This window comes from Rhopilema esculentum, chromosome 20 (assembly GCF_057945365.1).
Source record: "Rhopilema esculentum isolate cy_ngs chromosome 20, ASM5794536v1, whole genome shotgun sequence".
NCBI classification, from domain to species: Eukaryota; Metazoa; Cnidaria; class Scyphozoa; order Rhizostomeae; family Rhizostomatidae; genus Rhopilema; species Rhopilema esculentum.
The window spans coordinates 11,545,733-11,572,209 of NC_142834.1; the positions used below are offsets into that span (position 1 = coordinate 11,545,733).

At 35.4% G+C, this 26,477-nt stretch overlaps 1 protein-coding gene across 4 annotated transcripts; it reads left to right on the forward strand.

Moving 5' to 3' along the window:
• Positions 1-244: 244 nt before the first annotated feature.
• LOC135687755 (transient receptor potential cation channel subfamily M member-like 2) lies at positions 245-26,193 on the forward strand. 4 transcript variants are annotated; one of them, XM_089114594.1, is made up of 31 exons: positions 791-2,448; positions 2,650-2,729; positions 3,777-3,933; positions 4,432-4,791; positions 5,238-5,409; positions 6,080-6,251; positions 7,065-7,203; positions 7,740-7,809; positions 8,326-8,426; positions 9,599-9,733; positions 10,237-10,281; positions 10,980-11,338; positions 11,725-11,953; positions 13,179-13,366; positions 13,835-14,012; positions 14,369-14,497; positions 14,884-15,132; positions 15,741-15,924; positions 16,486-16,612; positions 17,769-17,989; positions 18,411-18,543; positions 19,094-19,571; positions 20,226-20,507; positions 20,925-21,007; positions 21,242-21,325; positions 22,746-22,832; positions 23,030-23,126; positions 23,906-24,019; positions 24,745-24,849; positions 25,381-25,508; positions 26,056-26,193. In XM_089114594.1, exons 1-30 carry the CDS (start codon positions 2,224-2,226, stop codon positions 25,486-25,488), a joined length of 5,091 nt encoding a protein of 1,696 aa, XP_088970720.1. In that variant the 5' UTR covers positions 791-2,223; the 3' UTR covers positions 25,489-25,508; positions 26,056-26,193. The 4 variants fall into 4 exon arrangements, with proteins under 4 accessions (XP_065060315.2, XP_088970720.1, XP_065060314.2 ...); XM_065204243.2 differs by lacking the exons at positions 791-2,448; positions 26,056-26,193 and adding an exon at positions 245-750 and having other exon boundaries at positions 25,381-26,016; XM_065204242.2 differs by lacking the exon at positions 26,056-26,193 and having other exon boundaries at positions 20,229-20,507; positions 25,381-26,016.
• Positions 26,194-26,477: the final 284 nt, after the last annotated feature.

Genomic DNA, 26,477 nt, shown 5'->3' on the forward strand with positions numbered 1-26,477 from the left:
TTACTAAGGCAAAGAGATCCACGAATGACTAACATGTCCTGAATAAATATCACAAAATTTTAGACAGTTTACGCTGGCTAATGCAAACTTTCGTCAGATAATCCTTTCAGTTTCTTTTGCTCTCTGCAAACGATGTTTCATTTATCAAATTCATTTATCTATTTTATCATAGTTCTCATCTTAGCTTATTTTTACATTTCTTGTGAGAAACACCGTATCCACTGCTTTTAGTGCTTTTATTACCTTTTTTCATTTGATATCAAGTCAGTGAACTTTTTAAGGGAATAGTCCAAGTGCCTTAGCTCTTTTGTGCTTCTAATACCTTCAAGCAAATTGCAATTCTGTATATCATTGGCGTTTGCCAACTCGTACTCACAACAAACAGGGCGGAAAGCCCGAGCATTATGTGGTTCTTTCCTTGTACTCTCAAGGCTTGCTTGTTGTGTCCTTACACACTTTTCCTGTATCGATTTCGATTGATTATCCAGTATATTATAATGGTTGCGAAACATATATTGTCATCAGAAGAGATTCACCAACAGCTCAGAGTTGGGTGTCATTTTCCAAACTTCAATGCTGTTAAACCCCCGCATTACTTCATGTTTGATGCTTAAGTTTGCTAAACAAACACTCTAGAGAACAAAAGTCTGGCATCTTCTGTGATAAATCTTTAACATGGTGGGGCGAATGACCAAACGCAGGAAGGGAAGACTATCTGATTACGAGCCTGCCTGGGAAGCTGACGACTATGTAAGTGATTTTTTATCGAAAAAACCGCACCTTTTTTTTCTAGCACCGATGCCATTCTCTGGCATCTTGCGCGTGGCACCTTTGCTTGCATTTCAACGCTTTTGATTATCATACAGAATATAAACGCATTATCATGCAAGTCCAGTGATACCAAATATCATATCTTCAATTGCATCTAATGATACTGGCCGATACTCTCAGAGGACCCTTCCGGAAGGGAGAACAGTTGGGAAATATTAAACAAAAGGCTGTTCAACTTTGGCACTTTTGAGAACTTGATGCGGTTTAGATTAACGACTAGTTGTCTTTGGAACGGGCAACTGTTTGGAAACTGTAAACCAGGGAAGGAGATTGTTCCCTTGTCCTTGACTAATTTTCAACCCTCATTCTATGCATATAGGTTGAAGTAGAGCTCGGTTGGTATCAATCATTCAGCAGTTTCGGTTTCCCTATCATGGAAATTTAAAATGTAAACAACAACTTTAGAAGTTCACTGTAGTGCTCTGCGCTCTTTCTGATAAACAAATATTTGATGTTTTTGATTATCGAAGAGCCTTTTACACCTTTTTGGAATGTGTTTTTCGTAAATTTTGTCCGGCAAAAAAAATTAATAGTTTACACAATCAAAGAGGTTTTTAGCATTGCAACAATGCAGTGGGGAGATTGTAGTGAGCCATTATATGGAGTCACTAGTAGCAGCTCCACTTGCGGCAGAGGGAGAGCAGGAGTAAAGGCTGCAGACCCCCAGATTTGCGAAAATAAATAGCCGTACACAGCCAATTTTAAAGGAATGGAGTATTTAACATGCGTCAATTTGTTTATGGCTATGAATATATCTTCGGAATGTAAGCATTGGCGTAAAATATAATAGATTGAGAATCCAGAAATTTGGAAGTGGTGCAGTCACGTACCCCTTTAAGCTACGCCCCTGAGTGAGAGGGAAATAGGTGTAGTTATAATAAATTTTGCAACCACGCCTTTAACCTCAAGTTCACGTTCTTCCAAGATTGGTGCTGTTTTCCCCCAAGAAAACATGATCAATCAACTACTCAGGACACTTTCAGGTCAGGTACCATATTTTGACACCACTGGCGAGTTAGTAGCCCTTCTAAAATTCTTCTTTGCGATGTCACTATATGTGGTTTGATGAAATAAGCTTCAGCATTTTCAAAAAAGGAAAAACAAGCATCATCATCATCATCATCATCATCATCCTTATCATCATCATCATCATCATCAATTAAGTTAACTAAGGTACAATTTAATACTTAAAAAAACTCTTTACATCTAAATGACAAATTAGAGCTTTCTCCGCAAACGTGGAAAAGAGTCAAAAATATGTTTCCTGTTTCTGCTGCATGGGATAGAGGCTGCGAGACAAAAAACATAAGCAATGCGGATGAGGAAAAGTTTTCTCTTTCTAAGCGAAGAGAGAAAAATGAGTGAACTCACACGTCTCATGACTAGCCAAGTATGAGTGAGGGGAAATCTTGGGTAGACAAAGCTGTGCAGCTTACATCAAGTAAGAAGCGGGGCTCACTATATCATCAGGAAGCTATCGAAGAGCCAATAATAAGTTTCCAAAAGGCGGGTGACAGACCCCCAATGGTCTCTGGTGTTAGCAATAGTAGTTACTCTTTCGATTCTCCAATCAGTCACAGAGTTTCTTATGCTGCAAATGAACGGTCAGTAAGAAAGGTAAGATTTATAATTTTCGTTACGAACATATGCCTATCTCTGTGATAAAGACATTCCATGTTGCAGCCAGAGGTCATTCGACGTCAACAGTTCAGCAAACCGGATGTGGCACATTTTATACTGCTTTTCTCTTGTGGTTCTAAACAGTGATTTCTGTGTCTGACCAGAATATTTTTTAATCAAATCTTTTGTTTTTTACAGGCAAGGACGACTTCATCAATTTTGTCTCCATTCAAAAAGAAAACGTGTATATATTATTTCGAAAATGAAGAAAAATTGGGGTATGTTATTGACCTGGATCGTTATTGTTGAAATTGTTTTTAGGGAGAAGTCCGAATTTCATAGCTTAGAATTTGTGAAATAATATTGAGAGAACTTGTCAGAATATCAACCATAGCTGAAAATGGGTGGAATGTCATTGCCTTTGTTTAGGTATGAAGCAAATCTCATTAATGCAAATAAGTCTTTGTCTAGCAGGATGTAGCAGGATAATGAGAAAACTAAACTGTGGGAAGGAGCTTCTTATCTGTTCATAGAGCATCAGCAACTGCATCAACATGCATAGCCTTTTTGAAGGAAAATTAGATGTGGGAGCAAGTCTTTGTTAATGTATAGATGAGGACAATAGCCTTTTGTTTAAAACAACGGACAGTCACTGGCATTGGAGGGGAGGGGTTGCCCTCTAAATATTCCTTAGAATTTAAATTGAGGGGAGGGGTGGATTGGGTCTCCTGAAGTAGAAAAGTATGTTTATCAATCATTAATAATTTACTTTAGAACAAGGACCCAATACAACTTTTTTAAGGGGGGGGGGGGGGAGTACTGATAGATGAGTGTAACAATAACAATTCTAATAAAAGTAATTTACTCATGCTACTAACATTTTTGGGGGGGGGGGCCAAGACTCCTGCCAAGGCTCCTCTTTTACTGACAAATGCAACACCCTGGCCCCTCTGCCCTCCCTTTTAAGGGCCTCTTAATAGCTTTCATTAAGGATGAAAAATTGTCAAGGTTTATGTCAACTGTTTAACACCCTGACTGAGTTACTTAAAGGATGTCTACAGGGCATTATCAATATTGACATTATTTTGTTTGGAATGCCTGAAATAGAAAATCATAATATGAGAGAAGACAAGAGGACTACCCATGAATTTCAACAATCTTTACACTGTTAAATTGCCCCCAAAGAACTGAAAACTTCACATGACGCACTAAAATGTTGATACCTGATTATGAGTTTGAAATGAATTTTGCAAATCATGCCAACTTTGACATTTTTCTGTATACTTTCTACCATTTTTTATAATGTTTAATTTGTTTATGAATAGATTCTGCAAGTGTGGAAGACCAAAGAGTGACCACAGTAAAGATGCAATAAACAATGCAAATTTTCAATGGAACATAAAGAAGCATATTAAAAGTTGCAAGACCAATGCATATGGAGAAGTTGAATTTCATGGAACAAACAGAAAGACAAGAGCTAAAGTAAATACTAAAGCACAAATTGTAGACATAAATTGCTTAAGAGGGAAATGTCTGTTACAAAGTTGATATATTTTCTTAAAACTACAGGAAAAAGGACCATTTATCACAATTGTTCATTTTAATTCTAATGTTAGATATTACATGGTATCAAATCCAGTTAAAAACCACAATATAGTTGACTTAATTACTGATGCAGTGGTCCAGAACAATACCTTGCCCTGTGTTTATAGTAATTATGGTATGGAGATTCATGTACGTCTTGTGCCCCCTCCCTTAAAAAGAATCTTCTCTGCCTGCCTGGGAAGAAAAGGCAGCATTTTTCATTTTTTAGTTTAGGAGTAAGTCTCTTTGTAATAATTAAATTTAAGACAAAAGTCAACTGGCATCAATATTTGTTCCTTGTTATCATACAACATGTTAGCAAATAAGGGTAAGTAGTTTTAAGATTACGCCAATCAAATTTTTATAAAAGTTTATTCTTCATTTCTTCAAATTTAGTATATTCGAGTATCAGATGAAACTGATGCAAAAGATGCCTTAAAATTGCTGCTGAGAGAATGGAAACTGGAATACCCAAACTTTCTCGTCTCAGTAACTGGAGGTGCAAAGACCTTCAAACTCCCTGTGAAACTGAAACACCTATTCAGTAATGGGCTTTATAAAGTGGCACAAACTTCAGGAGCATGGGTAATCACTGGAGGAACAAATACTGGTGTAATGAAACATGTTGGAGAGGCATTACAGATTGCATCCAATACCCAATATGGCACACAAGGAGATTCTAATAGAAGAGTCTATTGTATTGGTATTGCCACTTGGGGTATTGTGGAAAACAGAAACCTGCTAACTAACACTCGGGTATGTTATTTTTAACTTTAAGATCGAAGTTTACATTTTGAAAAGTCCTTGGTAATTACTGGTCAAATAATTTGTTATAATTCACCAAAATTTAGTAAAATTTACTCTTAAACACAAGTTTTAATCTCATATTGTATCCTTCCAAGCTATAAAACAAGGAGTGAGATTCAGTGCCAACATGAAGGTTTTGCACATAATTTTTTAAGGCCTAAAACTTTTTTGTACAAAAAAATTCGTCCTCTGGTACACAAAGAATTATTAGTTTTCAAAATTTTTGAATATTTAGTTGTTGATTGAGTCATTTCCTCTTTTATTTGCTCACAGTACAGCTCCTTGCATAGCTTCTTTGTAACAGGGATTGTTGCAGCTTGTTATAAGGATATCACATTGAGTCATTGATATTTGCAGGCAAAACATATTATAACATACTGTTTTACTATTTGCAGGGTACTGTGAAGTATTATATGAAGAACAGTATTGAAGCAGCTGGTGCATGTCTTGACAACAACCACACACACTTCTTTCTTGTTGATAATGGTACTGTTAATCAATATGGTAAAGAAATCCAGTTTAGAGCTCGACTTGAAAAGCAAATAATGAAAATGGAAGTTGATAAAAGTGAGATTCATACTCCGTCTTGTAAACCTTCTTTTAAACTTGAAAGAACAAAGCCATTCTTAGGGGACTTTTTGGGCCGTAATGATTAACATTTGATAACTGAATCTTTTTCTAACAAATTTTGTATAGTAAAGAACATTCAACTATCTTTACTCCTTGACTTGCAACAGGGGCTTTGGTGGTTGATGCAGTTATTTTAGTTATTTTTGAGCCTGAAGATTTCTATGCTGTCTTTTTTTCCTTCTTGTGCCCTCTTGTTGTTAATATATTTTACATAAAGTTAGCACTTTCACATTTTCAAGCTTAAATTTTAGCAGAAACCGTCTATCTAACAGGTATTTATGGAGTTTTATGCCTTTTGTTGCAGGTGAATAAGTGAAAATATGTACCTCAGCCTATTAACTACCCCAATCTACAATAAGAAAGATGATTATCAAGGAACATTTAAGAAATTATTGTTTGCTTATCATGGTATTTGTGCTTTCCAATTTGCTAGCCTTATTGAATAGCCATCCCCCTCCTGAAAGTTATGCTAAATATGATGAGAGAAAATTCTGCTGAATTATACATAATGATCAACCATTAGTCACAACCAGATCATTTTGCCAATTCTACCCCCAAAAGGGTTCATACTAAATTCCTTTTCTTATTCATTTTCTTCTGTTATCAGATCGTGGAAAAGTCCCAGCTGTTCTGCTTGTGCTGGAAGGTGGCCCAAACACTGTGGCCACTGTGTATGAAGCAATAACAAACGACCCAGCTGTGCCAGTTATCGTGATAAAGGACAGTGGACGTGCTGCTGATCTTCTCGCTTATGCCCATAATATATCTCATGGAGAGGGGTAAACTTGTATTTAGATTCCTCTGACCTTGCTCTTTGCATTATCTTGCTATATTTGAACACATATGAGTAAAGCATACAATAAATTGAAACGTCAGACAGGTGAATACCATTTAAGACAGATGCTCGTCAAATTAAGTGATACTCCAGTGCTTTTACTGCCAACACAAGCATTTCATTAAATGTAGTTAAATGAGAAAGTTAATGGTTTGGTCGTTACGCTTTGACAGGAAAATAAAAATAGTATGCTATGTTGTCAAGTTTGCACCAAACGAACGTCACCATCTTCTTTCCATCTATCTCCTCAATTTTTCTTCCAAGAACAGCCCCGTTGTCGTATATTTCGAAAGTTCTTAGCTCAACAGTCGATCCTTTCTGGTTACTCGCCATGTTGAAATGGTTCGGGTTTCACGTGTTAGGAATACTCAATTGGCCTTCGAAATAGCATTCTGGTTGAAATAAAACCATTCAAAAGATTTTCTTCCCTATTGCATTTAATAATGCTTCGTTTGTTTTTCGCATGATTTGTTAAGTAGTTAACGAGTTTACAGGAGTAGGTGACTTCCTGAGAGATTAAAACGTTATTTCTAAGTCAAAACATAGGGGACCAAGTTACTATCAATATTTTAGTTTTATTTCAAGAGGTGTCGAGAAATGAAAGGAAGACCAAGGCGGGCGATTAACGTGCGAACTGACATTGAGGCGAGCGATGAGCAGCCTCGCTTACCCGAGGCGAGCGTGGAGGCGCGCGCGGGCGATCGCCCGCCTCAAACGGCCAGGGCTGCTCAATTATGAACACTCTGATCTTTTGTAGGACCTTTTATTACATGGGGGATGTTGTGGAGCACAAACAGCTTTTTAAGAGGATTGAACAAACATACCCTGAATTGAATCAAGAAGGTTGCCTGAAAGTGTATGGAAACGTATTGAAGTGCGTTGAAAGAAAGCATCTGGTAGGTGTACATTATAAGGACATTTTGCATTTGTTCATCTTCAGTGTTTAGCTTTTTATTCTGCATTTTATTTAACTTTATGACAAAAACATAACTCTATAACATAATTTTACAACTGTGTACATTTGTGTGTACACTGCTCCTTACAAGTTGGCTCACTTAAACTCTTAAAGCAGCATTTAATAAAAAAGCCCGAATTATTATGTTATTATGCTCGTTGCTGCAAACGCAATTCTTTCAGGTCAAGTTTTTCTTGCATTTTTGCCCTACTGACTCTTGTTTAGCAAGGTTCATATAGACTGGCTATGTTTGAATCTGATAAAGGAATTTCCAATTTTTCCGGTTCCATTGACTTGTTTTACAATATTGTCCTTGACTACTGCTTTGGCGGAGCTTTACCTACTGGCTATAAGATCTTCATAAAAATTGTCCTCTAGATCTTTTAGATGAAAACATCAGATGTTGATATTATATCCAAGTCAATATATCAATGCATAAATAAATTTTGTTATTTTTTGTTCCTTTAACCGTTTCAGATAACAATTTTCGAGATGGAGGAAGGTACTGCCGATCTGGATCAAGCTATTCTGAAAGCCTTGTTAAAAAGTTCGTTGCGTTTTTTCTGTTTTGTTTTTGTTAGTTTAATTAACCTCTAAACGTATTTTGCCTGAACTCTTTGTCAGTATTATCGTTTATGAAACGGTTTTTCCTTCAGGGTGGCAAATATCCCCTTGATTATGCTCTCTTCACTCAAATTCTTGGGCATTTCCTTTCTCTTCATTAAACTGGTGTCACTTGTTCTCCGGTTTTTATCGGCTGCCATCTTGTTCTGCGAATTCCCTAAAATTATTTATATGCCCAATATTTATTGTAGTTACTCCGTGCAGTTATATGTGAAAATGTAATATTACGGACTAAGAATTGTGCCGTATGTAGGTAGTTTGCTGCTCATGGAGGTTGTCTGAAATTTGACATTTTCCTTCAAGTAATGAGTGGTTTCAATAACATTTTTAAGCCCTGGTATTCGGTTCTGTGGTATGACTTCACCTACTTCTCGATTTGTCTCGGCCTTCTGAATTTTGCTGTAGTCTCAATCAATGTATTATCTGTTTTGTTGCACAGGTAAAAGTGCCTCTCCAGAAGAGCAACTCAAACTAGCCTTGTTATGGAACCGTCCTGATGTTGCTCGTGCACAGATATTCAGCGAGGAGTTAAAATGGCCTGTGAGCAATCTTATTTCTATCCCTTGTTGGTACTAAAGAAATTAGTAATTTGCATTTCTTGTTTATGTTCAAGAAAGACAGGCAAAGATCGTCGAAGCACTGTCAAAGAACATGAGCAATTTGAACCTTGGGCCTTAAAAAATTAACATAAATGAAGTAATCTGTTAATATGATGATAGCACGTTAAATTGGAAGCGTATCATACTAAAGTACTTTGATTCCGACACTTCGTAGAGTAGAAAAGTCGGAAAGTACCCAGAAAATCCATTGATAAATATTTTACTAAATGTCTCTTGCAAAACTTTGGCCAGTCAGAAAGGAACGATTGAAAACTCATTTAGCCGAACAATTATCAAACTTGTCCTGTAAATTTATACATTTTCTTGCGAGGATTTAACAATATGTCCTCTGATTGGCACTTGCTTTCGTTTATAAAAAAATTAAAGCTCCATATATGAACTAACAAAGTTAAAATATTCGACACTTCGTAAAATCTGAAATGGGAAGTTATAATATTCGATCCGATATTTGATTCGATTAAAAATCGTTTTTTATATTGTCGGTGCGCCAGTTAAGAGAAGATTCACCCAAGCTTTTGTGCATCATATCTCTTACCTTCATGTTGTTTTTGATTGCCCCACGGTTAAGCCTACATCTATGAATTCCTCAGAGTCAGGAAAACATTACGGTCGCACGACCACTGACCGGAGGAAGGTCCACGAAAAACAAAAGAAGTTTCTATGACACACCCAAGCCAAGCCCACTTTATAATGTTTTGTAAGGAAGGTTTGCCTTCTGGGATGTTTTTGTCTGGAAGAAGGTTAAAAACTTTTCTGGACTCTGGAATTCCTCTTGCTTTCAGTGCATTCTTAACCCTAGAAGCAACTTCACAAACAAGCTAATGGTTCACCTTGACTTGTATTGGCTTGCTTTGTCTTGTACTGCACAGATATATGTACATATCCAATCATTGTAGGAACTCTTTTACTTGTGTCTGGTGATAATTTGCATGTCTGATGATAATTTTACCCAGTGACATTAGTCTTGAACAAATCTGTCATAGTAGCCACAACTTGCTATTAGATAGTGCTGTATACAATAAAACAACCCAATATTCTTAACACACTAAAGCTTTCGTATCATTTTACCTATCATCATATCGTTACATGCAGCTGTCATCTTTGGAAAGTGCAATGAAAGTAGCCTTGGCGAAAGACAGAACGGAATTTGTTGAGCTCCTTTTAGAACAAGGTGTCAGCATGGGGAATTTCCTAACACGAGACCGGCTTGACAGTCTTTATAGTACGGTGAGTTTATTTTGCTTAATAAACATTCGACAAAACTTCATTGGAAACTCGGGCTTTGTTGAGCTGTGTCATAATAAATGAGAGAAATTTAAGTATCATTTGAAAGATGCTGTTTGTCATGCTTTCTATCCTTTTATTTTTTAGCATTTTTAGTTTTATTTTCATCGTTGTCATTTCTGAATTTTCTAGCATTGGTTCTTTTCTGATTAGAAGTGTTCAAATGTGTAATGAATTATTGCTTTCTTATATTCAACAATTTTTAAAGATTTGGTAATTTGCCAAATTAGCATCTTGTAAATTAGCTGAGTAAATTATTCAATTTTATAAGTTGAAATCGATGAAATATTATGGATGAAATATTTCTCTCTGAAGTGTGGCCTCTGGAGTGATAATAAAATCCGCCTTAGTTATATGAACAATAAAAGAATGTGATGTTTTTTTGAAAATATGTTTATTTTGCAATGGAAGTTACTGATCTAGAATTGTTTGCTTAAATCATTCAGCGAGCTCGAGAAAGAAAAAGCATGTTACGATATATGTTAGACAAGGTCAGTTCCAACTTTTTTTAGGGCAGTAAGATTTCATCTCTGTCATTGCAGTCACTGTGCTATATTAATTTTAATTCCAGCTTTAAGTTTTTCAGATGTTTAGTACAATATATTTCTTTTCTGTTTGAAACTGTTGTCGTATTTTCTGTAAGCCGTGAAGCAACGATCAGGGTTCACATACATTTAATTTTCCAGACCTTTTACCGTTCCTTGTGCACTAGATTTTCAGATTTCAAAATATCTCGCAAGCATGAAACTCGGTGTAACCGCGAGCATGTGTCATTATTAGCCAGACGTCTACTGTAGATTTCAAAATATATACAATTAAAGGTATTTTCTTGAATAAAATGCCTTGTAAAGTAGTCTTTGGTTGTTAATGCCACCGTATTTACGTTTTGACAAGATTGAATAAGGGTAGTTTGAATTATCCTTGTCTCCATTCAAGTTTTTATTTACTCGTTATTGCTGCTAGACATTTATTCCTTTGATACGGTCGTTAAAGTCATAATAATTGTTTCTTGAAAAGTTGCAGCCATGGGCAGGGTGCGCATTGAATGAATAAAAAATCACGCATGCATACAGATTACGCTAAAGTCAGCTTATGCTGATGTGGACCTGCATATACTTCTAATAAATGAAAAGTTTACCTGAATATGTAAAGAGATGTTAGTTGACTGAGTGCATGATTTTCGTTTCAGGCCAAGTTTGGAGCTGTCACTCTCCGTGATGCAGAAAGTCTTTTTTATACCTTGACTGGTCTGTCCTTAAACCCTCAGCAGCAACAGACTCACCGAACTGTCCCACAAGCTATCGCGCATATTGTTCCTCTCAACACCCGCGATGCGTTGCACCAGTCATTTCACCATCCGTTCAATCAGCTTTTTGTCTGGGCAGTGCTAAACAACATGCAGAAAATGGCTCTATGTTTTTGGAAGCATGGCGAGGAACCAATGGCAAAAGCATTGGTTGCTTGTAAGTTGTACTTTGCATTGGCCAAGTATGCAGACAAAAGGGACATGAAAGATGACATCATGGAGACACTTACAACAAACGGAGAGTGAGTTTTGTAGATACAACTGTTTTACAGCTGAGAAGCCCTATGAAGTGCAGGTTCTTAACTGTCAGTGAATGGGAGCAGTTTTTTTTAAAGGAACAAGCCACTTAGAAACATTTTAAATCCCTCGACACGTGAAAGTAACTTTTTCCTCCATCCGTTTTATGCAGCTGTGGGTTTTGTTGATTGCACGCTTGGTGAAATGCAATTAAAAACAGTGGAGTTTAGCTAGAAAAAGATAAATTCTAATAAGTAGGGGCGGGGGGGGGGGGGGGGGAGGTATAGCGTTGCCCAAAGGTCTGGTGGTACCTTGATTCCTACTTTTGCTATATTTGGCAATTTTGCACGCTTGTATCTTATAGCTTTTTGTCATCATGTTCTTTTTCCAGAGAATTCCAAAGACTTGCAGTGCAGTTACTTGACCACTGTTTCGTCACAGATGAATCGCGTTCAAGCAAACTGATGACGTATGAATTAAGAAATTGGGGAAACACCACCAACTTGAACCTGGCTGTTACGTCTGGACACACATTATTTGTCGCACACTCTTGCAACCAAGAGCTCTTGACAGACATTTGGTCTGGTGTAATGACGTTAAGGACGCTAAAGTCATTGAAGGTGTGTTAACTTTTAGGTTTCGCAAAGAAAAACTTTTCTTCATCCAGCCAATAATTTTTTTGTAAGCATGGGACCTTCCTATTAGGGGAGACATTTAGGACAGCAGAACCAAAGTTTTTGAACTGGATGAAGCGCCACCCCATTAACATCCTAGACCTCGAGAATTTGGATTCCACTGTGCAAAATCAATATGTTAAACTACCATTAGCTTTAGTTATGTTTCATCGTACGAATATTCTTTTAAACCCGTGTGTACACCTCAACGTGGCCCAAAACATTGCATTCGCTTCTATTTTGGTGTTAAAAAACAAGTTCTCTTTTTCATTGCTTAACAACAAACCAATTTAAGGGGTCCGCGAGACAACATGAAAATATTGGCAGATTTTTCATGCCACCTCTTCGGGTATGAAAAAAACCTCTTTCAGAAGTGAAATACCTAATTTAATACCATATATGATCATAAGATGAGATTGATGATTCTTTGTAGCGGCCTATTACAGTTGACAAATCAGCTTGCTAGAATGATAGTAACGTGAAGTCTCAAGAGGAAATAATGAAGTGTCGTTATCGAAATCAAAAGTTATTACTATACTAATGCTATGATGTACAATCCTAAAGTTCTATATCAAAGAACTTTATGATGTACAACAACAGTAGCAAGTATGATAATAAGTACCACGACAAATAGCAAAGACGTTGTTTGAAACAGTCGACAACTTGTTATAAGTAGACAAACTAGATATTCATAATGACTTGTCTATTTAATGAAATTGTCAACATCGTCATTATGAAAATCTGGTTTGTCTACTTATAACAAGTTGTCGACTGTTTAAAACAATGTCTTTGTTATTTGTCGTGGTACTTATTATCAAGTTTATTAACAAGCTGCGATCTCTGAAATCTCAATCTAGTAACAAGTATTAATTTTTTGTTTTTGCAAACAATTGTGGCGTAATGACCCATAACATATCATGATCAAAGTTTTCCACTGAAATGCTATTGCCGACCATAACTGTTCTTTGGTTAAAACTCTAGCTTTTAAGTTTTCAAGATGAGTTGAAAGTTTTCACCCAAGGTAATTTCAGGTTGTTGTCACTGTGTCATTTGAAAATCTTGGAAGGGATGCAACTGTCCTACTATGGCATCCCATAGTACCACGCGTGCTTGCAAGCAAGACTTGATTATCCTTCGTTTAAGCTACTGACCCATTTTTTCTTTTCTGCAGACTGTCCTGTGCATGTTTTGCCCCCCTCTTGTGTTGTGCCTGAGTTTCCGTACAAAGCGTGAGGTTCTAAAGATGCCACAGACTGAAGGAATGCTAGATGAGTTTTCATTTAGAGAAGAGGACGAGGAGGATGCACCTGTCACCAATGTTGAGATTGAAGAAGGGCTAGAAGAAAAAAAGGGTGATTTGTAAGTCATTTTTATTTCTTGTCTTTGTTCATGTTGTTTTTTAAACTTTTTGGTCATTAGATAGGAGAGCTTGGAAGCTGGAGGCGAATGATATGCGGGTGTAAGTAGGATGTTGTTAAAGGAATCACCACAATGCAAGAGAATCTAAAAATGAAATAACTCTATCCGCCAGGTAGAGGTAACTTTGATGTTATGTAATTGAGCATAGTTCCCTGTTATTGTGAAATTACCTCTTTGCTAACAAAGTTTGCTTCCACGATAGTCTGAAAGTACTTTTTGATCGTTTATTGGCCTTTCATACGTATTCATCTGGATTGAAAATCCAATTGACATTCCTCTATAAAGCCTTTTTCAAAATGAATTTTTGAGTTGGGTTGAATTTCATTTGTTCTTTAACGATAACTGTTGATCTAACGTGAAGTTAGTGCTGCTGGTAATTTAGCATGATTGTCAAACTTATCTTTTCAGAAATCTTAAAAGAAATGAAACATTCAGCTCCTCTTTCGATGATTCAATTCTTGGCGCGAGTGAACGAGATGCTGACACTGTTATGTCTGCGGAGATGGTTAAGACACAGTCGCTCAGTTATTTGGAAAAGTATCGTGGCTTTTACACTGCTCCAATCACCAAGTTCTGGGGAAACGTTGTAAGTAAAACTTCTATACTCAATCTTATTTCTTACTATTTTCTACTAAGTGAGCCGTCAAGGTGTACAACTTCACTTCCAAAGCAATTTCAAGCAAAGATGTAAAATGTAACTTTGTTGCAGCTTGTGTGGCGAGATTACCTTTCTGTTCAAGAGCCAAGTGAGAAACGTAATATTGATCTAAAAAGCAAAAAGTATTCTGCAGAATCGCGAAACATGTTCTATAAAAAACAAGAAGACTGCTTTCAGAAATCGGTTCTTTTTAACATTATGGCACTCATAAAAAGCAGAATCATTGTTAAATCTTGTTTTTTCGTAAGAATTGTTTGTACCTTTTAATCCATTCTTTCATTCAGCTTGCTTACTTGGTGTTTCTTGGACTGTTCACCTACGTATTGTTGGGGAAGCTGGAGAAAAACCTTTCCAGCACGGAGATAGTTGTTATTGTGTTTGTAATTTCTATGACAACTGAAGAAATAAGGCAGGCAAGTTACCATTCATTCATTTTTTTGGTTCTACTATTTAAATCAATTGGCTACTGAAATACCTATACTCGTGAGTTGCCTTCTGGATTGGCAGGATAGGAGAAGCAAAATATTTCGAAGTTTCATTAGCAAAATATTCTCCTATACCTATACTAGTGTCTATGCGATGAACCAAGATTGCCAGACGTTTAGAAAGCCTCAGGAAACTGCCTTTAGATAAAAAAGAGTACACGAGTAAGAAACAGTGATTCGAATGAACATGCGATTTTTTGCTCATCGTAGTTACTTTTATTCCTAGCCATAGCATAGGCCTTGATACTTATTGCTATTCTGTGGCGGCATGAGTTTAGACTCTTTGACTTTTCAAAGAATGTTTTTCTTTTTAGGTCCTTAAATCCGACACTGGTCGACTTTACAAGAAGGTATATGAATGGTCCCGATCCAAGTGGAATTTGTGCGATGGGCTGGCCATATTTTTGTTCTATATTGGACTAGCTCTTCGCCTAAACCCATCAACAGTTAGCGCTGGTAGGGTGGTCCTAGCAGTCGACATTATGTTCTGGATTATAAGGCTCCTTGACATTTTTTCAGTCAATCAAAACCTTGGCCCGTATGTTGTCATCATCGGCAAAATGGTAAGTGCAAAAATTTATCATACACAATAATATGTATACCTTGAATACTCGAATTAATCCCCGAAGGACTTATTCATTTGGGATAATTTTTGTTGCGGGCTTATTCAAAGATTGGGGCCTTGATCTCGATGGTCAAACGATCGGTGAATGTTGTATCGTTTGACCAGGGCTTTATTGGAACTCACCTTGACGAATCCTTGATGAGGAGGTCTTGTTAAAGTTATCTTGAAATCACCATAGTAGCCGCTCATTTTTAAGGCTTTTTCACCTTTTTCAAGTCTGTTTTATCGATGCTGGTAAGAATCGCCAGATTGCCTCGTTAATTATAGTTTTCGTTTTTCTGTTGCATGTCTGATTTATCATAGACTAAAATTGTGTATTGTGATAATTTGCATATTTGGGTTCGTTCTTTTTCTATGGTTTTCAGCAATTTTCTACATCAACTCATTTAGTCAGGTTTTGTCAGGTCATCCAAAGTTGTGACAGCTTTCTTTTTTATTTGTCTTTGGATACCAAGTGCCCTTCGAGTTGTGTTAGTAAATAAATATATTTCCAGCGCAAGTATTTATGTTATGTAACCTTCATATTTTATTTCTACGTTTTCACAGACGATCGACCTTGCATATTTTCTGTTCATCATGGCCGTCTTCCTACTCGCTTATGGTGTTGCAAGGCAGACAATTCTGGAACCAAACAAACCTGTTTCTTGGAAATCAGTTGCGGAAATCTTCTTTGTGCCATACTTCCAGGTTTACGGGGAACTTTTCATCGACAAAGAGCACTTATACAGCAGTAAGTAAGATTACTGTTGATGTGTTTATTTAACCCCTGCGGATCAGACAGCTTTGAAGCGCATCTTTTAGATGAATGATGAGGCTTTGTGAGAGCTTTAATGCAATGTTGTAGTGAAAAAAACATTTACTGTTCTAAATTTTTGCTGTCTTTACTATGTCGTAAACCAGGCTTGTTCATTTTGAATAAGGTACGGTTGAAAATTGTCGATGCTGAGCATAATCAAAGATAATATACTAAGATACCTTGATATCTTTTTTTTGCTTGATATCTTAGATTGACAAACTAATATCTTAAAACTAGGAATAATATTCATTTTTGCCAAAATGCTCTAGGCCTCATCTTTTCATAAATAAAAGAGCCAGTTTGTTGATCATGTCCCTCTTAAATCTATCAAGATGAGGCTAACGTAAAAGAAAAGGTCATTAAAATCCCTGAAAGAGGGAGAATGTCCCTCTGCACCAGCTGCATGTTTTGTCTTGTGACCTTTTTGTCCCTCTTTCTACAAAACCAATATGTTTTGATTTTGCCAGGTTTTATAACACTGATTATATTTTGCAGACAACCTGACATACTTTGGGACGACGAAACACAACGATTACAGTGAACCTGCCGTTTCCCTGCTAATGGCCTTCTATCTACTCATCGCCAATATATTGCTGCTTAATCTCCTTATCGCCATTTTCAAGTGAGTCACAAGAGTATTTCACTTTTTTAGGCCTGATTTCGAGACAATCTTGTGATCTGTCATTAATATACATACCCTTGACCAAGGAAACTGCTTCTTCTGCCAGTTGATAGGCGAAAGAATACTCAATATGCTTTTGCTTTCTTTATCTAATAGTTACAGAGTATCACTTTTATATAGAGAGGATTATATAGGCTCTGGTATGTAGAACAGGACTTTTTTTAATTGGCAAATCAACATTTTCTACACTTTCAGCAAGGGCGAATGGCTTTCTGTTATTGCATCAAACTACCAGAATGTATTCAGTGGATGAAGAACTCGAAAATTCATGTTTTAATTTGCCGTAGTACTTTTGTATGTCATCGTCCACAGGCTTGCAGTTTCAAAACGCAATTCTACTGTACATATGTACTTTATGATATTCAAATACACCAGTGCATGATGACTCTGTTAACTTACTTTACCAACATCAGTTTCGTAAAATTGTCAAAGGGCTCTTGTTATATCAACATCTTATATAGTTTCTAAAGTTTCTTTATACAAAGGGGGATGTTTTTTGTAATATTCACGGTTGCGATAGAGTAATATACAGTGGAAGTAGCTTATTAGTTTCTCGCAGACCTCAGTGCTGTCATGCTAAGGCATATTGAGGACCCATAACAACAGATATTGCGAAAACGCTCAATTATTTTGCAAAAAACTAGGGGGGGGGGGATGAAGCCTCCTTGGAGGATGTTTACTGTAAACTGAAATACCCTGGCTAGCTCTTCAAAATTTTGCTGTGGAGCATTTAAAAATGCCGTATTCTTGCTTTCATTTCATTAGTTCCAAAATAAAAGTGCATCTTGAGTATTGGATGTTAGGAATAAAAAAGGAATACAAACGGTGTTTTTCTCGCTGTCTTAGACAGTGGGATCAGGGGGAAATGATTTTACTACTAAGAAAAATAGTTTAAAATTTTTTTAATGATAGTTTCAATTTATATTGATGCTTCAAACTATGCTAGTTTTCTCGGGAAATGTAACAATCCATCTTAGCAATTTATCCTTTTTTGTCTCTATTTTCTATTTATTTTAGCCATTAAGCTTAGCGGAATAACTTTAGTGGAATGATAAATATGAAGAATATGACGTCATATCTGTTCTGTGTTTTGCAGCAATACATTTTCAAAAGTTCAAGTCAACTCAAATCAAATATGGAAGTTTCAACGATACCACTTAATATTGGAGTACGCTAGAAGGCCACCTTTAGTGCCCCCCTTTGTATTCCTTAATCACATGTTTTCAGTGCTCAGTTGGGCATATAATCAATGTCGAAGATCAGATTGTTGCGGTGGACATCAAAACGAATCCAGCTTCAAAACGGACAGGAAAATCAGTGAGCGATATTTTCCACTAACATCTCTCACAATTTCTATAGTTTAACTGTTGATGACCGAATTGCTTCAATCAGTTGATGACCGATTGATAATTAAACACATTTGAACAAATTAGCACATTCGTTCATTGATTTATTCTTTCATTAATTCGTTCATTGATTCATTTATTCGTTCGTTCATTCATTTATTCATTCATTCATTAGTTCCGTTTTTCTTGATTCTTGTAAAAAAGGTCAAGAAAAATGGAGAAATTGAAGCTAGAATTTGCCACCATCCTATTTAATGTAAGTTTTTCCCATTGCCACATGACATGGGTTTCCGTAACTCTTGCAATTTTTGTCAACGTTTTCTTCAAAATCTTATATAGAATATGTTTGCAAATTAATTATAACTGATTTTTCTTTGTTTTTTTCTGTCTAGAGATTTACCCTAGTTCTGCTGAACTGGATGATTTAATGCAATTTGAAGGAAATTGTCTTGCTGATTTTCTTCACAAAAGAAAGAATGCATTTTTGAGCTCTAAAGAAGAGAAAGGTAGACTTGTACTAGAAAAGTGAGTGATATCTTCTTCTATCTTAACAATCCCATCGCTTATTCAGTTCTTATGCAGATATGACATCACAATATTGGTTAGCTGGACCTTCAAAGAGATGATGTTTACTTGGGAGTTCAAAATTCATAGATAATTATTGTCAAACTTTTTTCTTCTTAGTTTGATTGCAACTACTATTACAGCATGACAAACTCATTCACTTCCAAAACATTGCGTGGCATGACTTTTTCATTCACTGCTCAAGCCCTACCACAACCTGACATCCCATTGACTGCCAAACACTAGCACAACCTGATTTTCTCATTGCCTGTCAAAGCACTATTGCGATCTGGCATTCCTATTGCCTGCTACAGCATTAGCAAAATGTTACTTTTATCAAAGTTTATTTTTGTGGAAGCTGCTTCTGCTTTTAATTTTTTTCACTGGAGGATAAACTTGCTCATTTTAATATGAAGGATTAAAGGAAACCCGATGGGTGAGTTAGACTTAACATTGAGTTGAATATATGAACCTTTTTCTACTTTACGTACATAATTTACTTTTGATTTAGAATTGACAACATATCTTGGCGATTGGAGGAATTCAAACGAGAAACTTGGACAAGAGAGGAACGAATTGACACAAAAATGCTGAAAGTTCAACACAAATTAGAAGAATTTTCAAGAAGTCTTTCCAAAGCCTTGACTGTGTTAACTGATAAACAGAGTGGTATGGGTGACAAAGTGCGGTCTAACAGCATCCCAGCTAGTGGGATGCAGCATGTTCCCATGAAAAGCAGTGCACCAGCTGCTACAGTCAACGGCTTAGGTAGAACCCCTCCAACAATGAGGCGGTTTCTTAGCCAGAACCCTTACATGCACCATCCTGCATATGACCAAACATCTTCAGTCAAAGAAGCTGCATGGAACTTTCGGAAATCATCATTGACGTCACCGTTAAGAGCAAAGCTTATTCAAGCATACTATAACAATGATGTTGATAATGTTGGGGAAGACTGTGTTGATGGGGCCCCTCCTCAGCCACAACTGGTGAGCTTATTCCATGCTATCTTTACCATGATATCACTTTTTGTCATGGTCTAATTTTTTGTTGCCTTTGTTTATTATCTTAGTATTTATTTTATTTTATTGAGCATCCAGATGGATATTCTAATCACTGTTTTACTGCTATTGTTCCTTTCTGTTTTTGTTGTCTAAGTGTTACTTTTATTAATCTAGAGCTCGTTGTTAGTAGCAAGTTTTGTGCAAGTACGTTCTTACGAATTGGATCAGAATAAAAAATTGAATAATTTTATGTCATGTAAATGGAATGCTTTAATACCAGCCCTATGAAAATCAAGTAGCTTTTCTTGTGCTAGCTTGCTGACTGTCTGTATCAAAAGCACATAGAAATTGTAAATTGATATGCATCCATGTTTTCACTCAATTTCCAAGACAATGACTAGAAAACATGTATTCTAGACCAAACACTGATGTAAAATCTGTGCGTTCACCAAAAGAACCCTTCTGTTCTTCAGTTTAATACTAAAAATGATATAGTATTAATATATAGTATAGTATATAGAAGTAATTGTATAGTGTTAATTTAGTAATTACATAGTATAGTATAGTAAATAGTAGTGAAATTATATAGCCGTTGATTAATCTATAACTGCTAAATATTGCGTGTGCATGTCTTTGAAGCAGGTAGATGAAGAAGGCACCCCAAAAGAAGAAGCAGTTCAAGAGACCGACAAAATATTTGCAGAAGATATGATTGACCAGGAGCTTGCTCCTGATGGGTTTGATTCAGTTGATGGCAATGATGCTATTTGTACCGGGTCACAGTCTCAGCCACATCTACTGTCTCATATACAGTCTCTGTCTCATTCACAACCTCAGCTGCATACAAAGGCACGGAAGTCACCATACCCTGCCTCAGGTGTGGCTCGATTTCCTGTGCCTGATTGCTTTTTTCATTGGGAGGTAAGCCTGCTTTTGCATAGTTGGAAGATTCCAGCAATTTTCTTCCTGCCTCCAACCTTCTACGTAAGGAGAACACCTCAACTCCAAATGAACTATAAAAAATTGTTACCAATAAAGAGATGTTTTACACTATGTTTCAACTTATCTTTAATTAATGGCTATTATCAACCATGTTTAACCTCTTTGCTAATGATCTCTTTCCGAGGAAGCGTACATGATCTCCTCCACTTTTTAGCAACACCTGGTGACTTACCAAATCACTCTTTACAGGCCTAAAAATTATGCTGTTGCAACAAAAATTGTGAATTTTTCATCAAACAATTTTCTGTTTTTGTTTTGATACTTGTTTTACTACTGTTTAACACTCACATCTCCCATGCATTGTCCACTATAAGCAATTTCTCCCTCTGTTTTCAGGTGGATTTTCCAGAATACAATCCACCAGATTACACTTCTGTGATGCTAAAGCTGTCTACCTCAATTGACAAAGATGACACAAGGCAAGTATTTCATTTTGTGACACACCTTCGACTGTGACTAAGCCTTTGACTATTATCTCGCTTTTGCCAAAGTAATTTCATCTCAAGTCTATAATTTTATCTAAGTCTATAATTTCATCTTAGTTTTTTTGAACATGATCCCTACAAATACTTAGTAGTTTTTGAGGGGTAATGATGTTTTGAATTGGGTTCATTACTAATGTTTATTTCATAGTGATAATTTCTTGTTTGCAGTGATATAAACTTCAATACATTGGATAACGGTGTGGACAGGAAAAGTTTCTTTGGGCTGTATGAAGTGAATGATGAAAGGCCAAGGTTTGATGTTAAGAATCATTCATTAGATTCATCTCAGCATAATTCCTCATCCTTAACAGATTATAATGTTCCTTAGATTTTAGGCTACAAAGTCAGTGCTATGAGTTGAAGGGGATTTGGTGGGGATTTTGCCATCTTTTTTCTTGCAACTCTGGAATAACTCCCACAAATATAGAGAAGTTTACATGCTGGTAATCCTAAGCATGTGGTTTCTAAACACCTCCTAAACAAAACTTGAATTGCTGCCCTAAAATTTTTTTACTGGGGGCTTTGTCCATGACCCTCTGCCTCTGTACCCATTGCTCACTTTGCCAGGTGACATTGCTGTGCAAAGTACACTTAGCACTTAGCACTTGCATGACACTTTGCACTTGCGTGAAATGACACTTTGTACCTGACCTGCTAAACTCAATATTTTCATCGCCTCTCATTCTACTTCTGATATTTGCATGTCTTTCCACTCCAACAGAACATTTCATATTTCTGATTCTCTGATGACCTTTTTTATATTTCCTTAACAGAAAGTTAGAAACCACATGAAATTTGCTAGGATTTGCAATTTTGCTGACACCATCACTAGAATCCTGCCATTAAATCCATATTTTTCAAACTCTAATTTTGGAGCTGCCACTTTTTTATAATCGTCTTAAAACTTTCGTCACATAAGTGGACAAACAAAGTAACCTGATATCATGGGTATTTGATGTTATTGTCAGATGAAAATTTGGATTTTGATGTTGCTGCACAAAATGATGAAACATTTGTTTTCACTTGAACTTTCGAATCATTCTTTTCTCCAGCTCCTTTTATTCAAACTTCTTGGTGGCATAGGACGGTTAAGGTTTTAGGCCCTCTTGAAGTCATTTCTAGAGACAGTTTGTTTTGTTTAAGCAGTTTCATTAAATTATTTAAATCATTAAATTGTTTCAAGCACTCAGTGTTCTCGTCTAAGAATTTGGGCTTTGGTTTGATAATTGACAAACATTTAACCTGTCGAAAGCACATTCAATATGTTATCTTGTCAAAAAACCTAAACCTAAATTAAAGAAAGCATGCTGCATACAGTACATTACTTTGGTGCTCCAAAAGACTCTATGCTAAGGCCTCTTCTATTCAATATTGATTTTTATATTTATCTTATAACTGACTAGATTATGCCAAAACATACACTGAGTTCAAGTGGGTGTCTTCTCACCTGAAAAAATTCATGACAAGGTTCATGCAAGAAATGTAGCTTTTCTGAAGAAAAATGTTGATTTTGCATTTACAAGTCAAAGTTCTCAATAATGTGTCATTTCTTCAAATTCTCAAGCAATGTCTTCTTCCCAGTGGCTATTAAGTTCTATGTTCTTTTTCACTATTTCAAATCAATGTGACGAGAAACATTATTTATGATAAACATACTAGATTATTTGTCTAGAAATCCATTTGGGAGAACTGGATTAACTGGCAGAGGTCTCTTGGGAAGATGGGGGCCAAATCATGCAACAGAAGCAATAGTTACAAGGTAGAAAATTTACTTTTCTCTGCATCGTCACCTATCACTTTGTTGACTTTGGCACCTTGAATATCACTCAAACAAAAGTTTAAAGTGAAAGCAAATTCTAATTAATCTGTAAATGATACAAATTCAAGTTTTAACGGTAACTGTTTTTTTAAAATTTATGTTAAAGGAACTCTTTGTACATGAATCTTCTATTTTAGGTGGAAAAGAGGTCTGAAAGGAGAAATATTTACCAGAGGGAAATCATCATTGGAATTTTTGGGTCTGAAAAAGAATGATGTGGTAATTTTCCCTGGGGTATGTTTTCAGTTTATATATCATTATTATGTTATATTTTTTGAAAAGAATGATACAAAAGGAGCATTTGTGAGAAAGTGATTTAACTTTACAAGTAGTTGTTGATGGATTTGTAGATGTTTATTCAGAGTTTTAGATCTGAGCATAATCTCCCTAGACTAAAAAAGGCACTCTGCTCAGTTTGACAATATTTTTCAAAAGCTGTGATTTTAAACTCCTGGTGCTGCTGTTGAGATAAACCCCTAAGCACTACAATGCCTGCCAAAAGCTTTTACTCGTTTTCACATGTTGGATTCTGACTACAATTTGGTGACTAATGAAGGTTGGAATGAAAACATGTATCAGATATTTAGCAAAATGTTTTTTTTCTTTCCAACATTGTTTAAAAGGGAATCAAAATTTCTTTGCTTGAACTAGAAAAGGGGGACAAATATACATTAATCATGATACAAACTAAGTGTTCTAACTAGTTTTGGCGGGCATTGTAGGTGGCATGCATCAATAGCCAATCTTGCTATTTCTCTGATATCTGTCTACCTCCTCATTTCAAAATGAAGGTTGATGTATGTGCAAGATCACAACACAAATACTGTCTGTCTAAGAGTTTCAGAAATGATTTCTGTACTATATACAGATCATGTGCAACTCCTCACTGTGAGACTGCCGACAAATGTGTTTGTTTATGGTAAAATAAAAATGTTAATGATGCAAAATGGTTTGCATTTCTTTCTTACATTTCATTTGCACTAAACAATTATAAAAGTTACCTTTGTTTGTAGGAAATCAATAAAGCTTCTGCAAAAGTCCCTGAAATAGTTCTTAAAGCCTTGGCAACAAGAAAAAAACAGAATGTGGATCAGCAGCCTTGGGAGATGTTTTCAGATACAACTGAAGTGAGACAATAATTTTAGTTATTGGAGTTTTCTGCTTTTGCCAATTAAAAGACAATGCACTTCTAATAATTATTCATCTATAAGGTTTCTTTTGAACATACACAACATACATTTTCCATTCATATTGGCTTTATAGTTGTCCTGGCAAGGCTGGAAAATATATGCATGTTATGAATTGTCAATGATTTTTTTCTTGGATGCAGATAATCCTGCTTCACAGGAAAAATGCAAGGGAAACAAAATGTATGAATAAGCTCTAATTATGACAAAGGGATTTGGTAATAACAAGAGTTTTTTACATACAGGATTTGTTATACAATGAGAATTTGTATGGAGTTAGTCAGAAGCCAAGGAGTCAGACATTTATTTGTTATACCTGAAAATAAATTGTATCTGGGTTTCATTATACTGGGATTCCACTGTAGATTAGTCCAATGATTATTTAAATTCTTTATTTAATCCGCAATTGCAACAAAATGATAAGCCTTTTTGAAGTGGCATGAATTAATAGTACAAAAGAAGAATAAACATTTATAAACCTCTCTGAAAAACCCACAAAACCAATCGTTAAGAATTTGCTCTCAAAATAAAAGAAGGCGTGTGTAATTTTGCTCTTTTGGAAAGCAGTAGGCATGCATGTTGCACCCTTTTCAACGAAAACCTGAAGTCTTATTGTGGTGCTGCACAATTTTTTCATTCTAACAATTATTTCCATTCACTTTTAGATTTCAATATACTTTGATGATACAAGAAATACTGACAATGCTTGGCTTGAAACAAAAGTTATCAACTATCATTTTGATTTTGAGATGGACACTGATTTCAAATTAGTGAGTCAATTTTGGGACAAATCTTCTTTGTTTATTATTTGTAAATATTTATTTGTATGTAATATACTCAATATATATATTTAATATACATATTTAAACATTGTAAAATATGTATATATGTATTTATACTCAATTATTTCTCATGTTAGATATTTATGTATTATTTTTTTTTTTTTTTTTACTTTTGAACAATTTTAATTTGTAGTAGGCTTGAATTAGCTTTTATTTTTGTAGCTATTTTTATACACTTACTTTAAGTAAATAGATAAAATAATAATAAAATAATAATTCATTACGGATAGTTATTCTAAATTGGTTAAAATCTTTGTCAAAACCCAAAACTGCAAAATTATTTTGTTGTTTCATAATTACTTTACTGTTTTGATTATCAACCAGTGAAATGTACTTGAGGTATTCACCATAACAGAGGTAATTTGACTTTCATTTAATGAAATTATGCTGGAAAGTTTTTAATAGCAGGACACTAAACTAATGCTTAGTCATCTATTTTTGCATCCATTTATTTTTCAGGAGAATTCAAATTTATTCTGGATTGAATTGGACAGTGAAGTGTCAGTGACGGCAGAGCACAATGAGTGTTTAGCCAAAGTAGCAGAAAAAAGAGGAGCACATTTCTAAATACAGATATTTGAATACAGGTGAAAATTTTTTCATGATTGGGATTTGATGTTGAGTAGTTACTTGGTCAGTTTCAGTTTGCTTTATATTTTAAATCTATTTTTGTATTTTGAAACTATATTTATTTTATTTTTTTAATGCTTTGTAAACACTTATTAAGGAATAATTAGTATATTTGAATCATGACAAACATTGAGCAGATTGAAAATATTTTGCTACTTAGTTAAAAACAGATTTTGGCTTTTAATGTATTTGCTTTTTGTAATGGCTTTGGATGATTAATTTTTTTAAAATTGAGACCAGTTGTAATTATTATTTGTATGATATAGGCCTATGTATGACAATTTCCATAGATGCTTGAAGCCTTGGCCTTTTGTCTATTGAATTTGGATAAAAATTAAAGGTATAATCATTTTTAAATTTCCTCATCAAAGTATATGGTGTCAAAGGTGGTTGAGACAAGCCTTCCTTGGCAGTTTTCAAGGAACTCCATCAACCCCTGCTACAAATATTACAAAATACAAATAATACAAATTACAAATAATACAAAAAAATTTATATTTTTAGCTCTCTGTGTCATAAGGGATTTAGGGTAATTAAAACAAAGGTTTGAAGAATATGGTACTACCTGATACATGGGACTATGCTGAAATATGAATGTAGAAAAGGTTGTCAATTGCCAAAAATCAGGCTAACTTTCAGTGAGGTTTATTGTAGAATATTACATCTTCCTTGTAGAATGTTACATCTTAGAATCCTTGAGTATATCATTTTGTAATTGGATACAATAATTTTGAATTAGAATTTATTTCGTGAAGCATATACTTGAGCAGATAACTTTGTAAAACAAATACATGAAAGATAAATATTATGTTTTGAGTAATTTGCAGAATAATTGAAATATACTGTCTCTGTTATGACACAAGGGGACATTAAAAATCATGATTATTTGACTACCCCACTTTGCATGTACAGGTTTAGCACATTGC